At 31.8% G+C, this 4,290-nt stretch overlaps 1 protein-coding gene across 4 annotated transcripts in view; it reads left to right on the top strand.

Moving 5' to 3' along the window:
• The first annotated feature begins 1,199 nt into the window (after positions 1-1,199).
• The window catches only part of LOC114319780 (uncharacterized), a 76,408-nt gene continuing 73,317 nt past the window's right edge, over positions 1,200-4,290 (top strand). For 2 of the 4 annotated variants that reach the window (XM_082910750.1, XM_082910748.1), the window contains exon 1: positions 1,200-1,539. In XM_082910750.1, the coding sequence (XP_082766876.1) occupies positions 1,345-1,539 (195 nt within the window). In that variant the 5' untranslated portion in view covers positions 1,200-1,344. The remainder of the gene's footprint in view (positions 1,540-4,290) is intronic. The other 2 variants (XM_082910749.1, XM_082910747.1) reach the window with 2 other exon arrangements.

Genomic DNA, 4,290 nt, shown 5'->3' with positions numbered 1-4,290 from the left:
AACCAGTCGACCCACAGGATTTGATACAGAAGTCGACCCACAGGATTTGATACAGAATTTGATGAACCGTTGGAGCATGAAGTATCAAATTGAGGAAATGGTTATTTTTTGACTCAAATTTGATGAAACATTAGATGAACCGTTAGAGATGCTCTAAGGACACTCTATTTAATTATTTAAAATTTTATTTTACTCTCATTACACCCTATTATTTTTTTCAAATTACTCTCAAGGTAAACCCAAATAATAAATAATAAACAAATTAAAAAAAAACTAAATTATTTCAAATCTTTTCAATACAGAAAATAATTCTCAAATATAGAAAAAAAACCCCCCCAAACTTATAAGCACATAAGCATTATAAATACAAAAAAAAAAAAAAAAAAAACCAAACTTTTAGATAAGCATTATAAAACTTTTTAATACAGAAAAAAACTTTTACATTATAAATTATCCACAAGAATGCTCGTTGAAAAGTAAAAACCAAACTTATAAGTATATAAGTATCCGACACTAACAAGAAAGAGTAGTTCTCAAATAATGCACTATTTAAATGATAAAATAAAAACAATTCCAATAATATCTTATTATTAATTTAATTGTTGTATGCTTTAATTTTTGTCAAAAAATAATATAGGAAATAATTGATGATACTCTATAAAAATTGTGAAACCCCTTTATATGAATACTTACCTCCTTTTTGATGGGTTGCTTTCAAAAATTATTTTAATTATTACTATCATTCATTATTTAATTTTGTTCAAACTTTCTTCTAGGGTTACGGTTACAAAATAATAAAAAACAATGATGTTGACAATGATGGTGAGTTTTGATAGAGAGGATTGGAGTGAAGAAGAAGAAGAAAAAAAAAAAACTTTAATCTCTTAGAAAAAAAGATACAAAAATTTGAATAGAAGATACAAAAATTTAAATCGAAATAATTAATTAAGGTATATCATGAAAAAATATATATATTTTAAAAGTCAATATATATTATATTTATTAGTAGTTGTTTAGAATTTTCTAAATAAATGTACTTTTTAATTTTTTATGAAGTATAAGTTGGATTTGAAATGATGTGATAAAAAAATAATGTGACTTAAATAATATGATATGACTTAAATAGGATAGTGACATTTTAACTTTCCCAAAGATGTCAAACTTTTAGCCTAAATTATATTTGGAGATTAGGCTAACACATATTTTGGGTTAAAATAGAATCGGTTCACAAACCTTTTAAACGCACTTGCAAATTGCGGTCATTGCCGAAGCAAGAAGACTTGCTCACAACGCCTTCTCTTGGCGGTCTCTGTTTCGTCTGAAGATAAAAAAAAAAGCACAAAAATGGCGGAATCATCGTCGTCAGGTCAGGTTCCTATGGTCACTGAGAAATCGGATGCAGATATGGAAGAAATGCTGGATCGGATGCTGACTCGATTGGCACTCTGTGACGATTCCAAGCTCCAGACTTTGCTCTCCAAGCTTCTTCCCATCTCCATCTCTTCTCTCTCTTCTAACTCCTCTGCAGTCAGAAAGAAGGTATACACACAAACACAATTGGGTCTCAAATGAAATTGAAATTTCATTTTTAGTCTGTGTGTTTGTAATTCCCCCAATTTTATTTTCTTTGGTGTTTAGGAAGTTTTGCTCTGATTTTTGATTCTATAAACTCTACAATTGAGTCTCTTTGGTTTTGGGGATTTTTATATTGGTGTTGCATTCTATAAGCTTGTAATTGATCTGTGTGTGTGTGTGTGAAATTTGCAAAGCTTAGCATTTCTGCTTCTGTAAGTATGCATCTTTTATCCTAGTTTAGTCTCTTGAAGTTTTGGGAAAATTATTAGATAATCTTGGAGTACCATGTGGTGCCTAGGCGGCGGTCCCCGGAAAATGGGAAACTGCAATTCACACTAAGTGGGTCATCCCTAGTCTCCCAATCTACTTTCGAACTGTCAGATTTTCCACTACCCATTGGTTTGGACACATAAGCAATGACACATGGTGTGATGGGAGTATCCAAGTTTTGTGCTACAAGTCAGTGGAAATTCTGGATGCCAAAAGTTGTTTAATTAGCAATGATAAAAAAATACCCGAAGTTAAGTTAGTGATTTTGAATGGGAGAAGTGTATATGATATTTTCTCTCTTTTCTAATTAATTATGAGGGATAATGAATTGGATCTTCATGCTCAAGTGGCTCTTAGTTTTGCTTTCCAATTTTAGAAAGTAGGGCGTACCCTATTTGGCTCAAACTAAGGTGGTGTTTGGGAAGTCTTGAACTTGGGTTTTTTTTTTTTTTTTTTCCACAAAAAGACAAACTTTTTGCAAAATAAAAAAAAAACACATCCAAACAAAATATCACATATAATCCCATAATCATTTCACTTTTTCTCTCACAAATATCATATCCAATCACAAAAAAATCCAACTATCTTCCTAAACACAAAAAAAAATTTTCTCCAATAATATCTTACAACTAAAAAGACCTACATAAAAACTCACTTCCCAAACACCCACTAAATATGGTAGAAATTATTTTATTTTCTGCGATGTTTGTTTTAAATTTGAGCTACTTTTAAGTCAAATTACTTTTTGTTTTTTTAAAGGGCTTGTAAAACCAAGAAACATCAATAGGAACTTTAAATTAGATAAAATTAGGTAATGGTGCAGTCTCTGGTGCAAGATTAGAGCAATAGGTGGATTTCTTAGCTTCCCACTCTTCTTATTCTTTTGGCTGAAATGAAGGCATATGGATGAACAGAGAGTTGCAATTCAAGAAAACCGTTTTTTTTTTTTTTTTTTGATAACTCAGTATCTGGTCCATTGGGTTGATGAATTCAGGGGACCAATCCCACCATCCACTTGCGGGGTCCCAATTAAAGCTAGGGCAAAACCCGGTATGGACTGGCCCCAAGAAATTGTTTATAGAAGGTTTCGAACCTGAGACCTTCTAGGGAGCACATTCCCAGGGCCCAAGCCTTAACCACCAAGCCAACCCCTTGACGTTGCACATTAAGAAAACTGTAGTGAAGAAGATTCTGAGAAATGAGAAGTTATATTCTCACTCTCTCTCTCACTCTCTCTAGGCTATCTCCATATGTAAGTTGACATCGTGTATCAAAATTTAGCTTTACTAAGAAGATGGCATGCTATGAACTCTCTTAAGGGATCATGGACCCTTTTTTTTAGCCAAATTATACCCCACTGCTATCATGATATGATGTGAATTTATTAGAAATAATGGGTCTTGTTAACTTGTTCCCTTAGGGCACAAGTTAAATGACTTGAAAAGATTTTACATTCTTTATTGCATTGCATGCACTTTCATTCAAAATATACAATCTTTTTAAACTTCTTAACATGTGACCTAAGGCACACGCCAACAAAATCCTAGAATATTTAAGAAACAACTAGTTCCAACTATTAAAATTATGGGTCTTTTGGGCAATATTATTAGTATAACCTTATACCATGTGGGTCTTGGGGCAATTTTGAAGAAAATAATTTGAGGGCCAATGATTATAATTAAAATTTTGGGGCTTTATGCCTATTATTTTTTTCTCCTTTTTAGGCCAAAAAGTTCTTATTTTTCACTTTTTTAAATAGAGATTAAGACATTCTATTTGCACTTTGTTTAACGAATAAAATGTGGAAAATGATTTCTTATGTTTTGATATAATGAAATGTAAATATATTTTTGATGCAAAAATGAACAGGTTTTTAACTTGTTATTTGTTTTCATGTATATAAACTTAATATATATTTGTCACCATGTCCCCCTCAAATTGCTTTAGCCTTAGCCAATCATCTAAATCTCAATGGAATTCCCATTTAAATTGGTTTTTTACCAAATTATGTCAGCAAATCTAAACAAGACAAATAATTTCAAGCTAACTAACATAGGTCCACAAAAGTTAGAATCTTCTATGGCATCCTACTGTTTATTGAGCATTTTATCACCCTTATTTCAATCTGATAGGTTTTTAGTGCTTTTTGACCGTGATGATCCAATGTGATAATTTTTCTGTAGGTTTAATTGTGTACGTGTGTGATAATTTTTGTATAGGTTTAATCGTGTGTTTGTGTGTGTGTGTGTGTGTGAGAGAGAGAGAGAGAGAGAGGATGAAATGACAAAGGATGTATGATGTTAGTAGGCCATGAGATCAAGCGACACTAGTGCAACTTATGATAAGGGAAAGTATTGGGGAACTGAAGTTTACCATAATAGTGATTCATACATTATGATATCATATGTAATCCGATGCATCTAAATGATCTGTTCTGAGTTGTTC

The sequence above is a fragment of the Camellia sinensis genome, unplaced genomic scaffold (assembly GCF_055761805.1).
Source record: "Camellia sinensis isolate YWXY unplaced genomic scaffold, ASM5576180v1 Unanchor1, whole genome shotgun sequence".
Classification (NCBI taxonomy): domain Eukaryota; kingdom Viridiplantae; phylum Streptophyta; class Magnoliopsida; order Ericales; family Theaceae; genus Camellia; species Camellia sinensis.
Note: the sequence above shows the minus strand (reverse complement) of the source record. Positions and strands in the feature narration are given on the sequence as shown.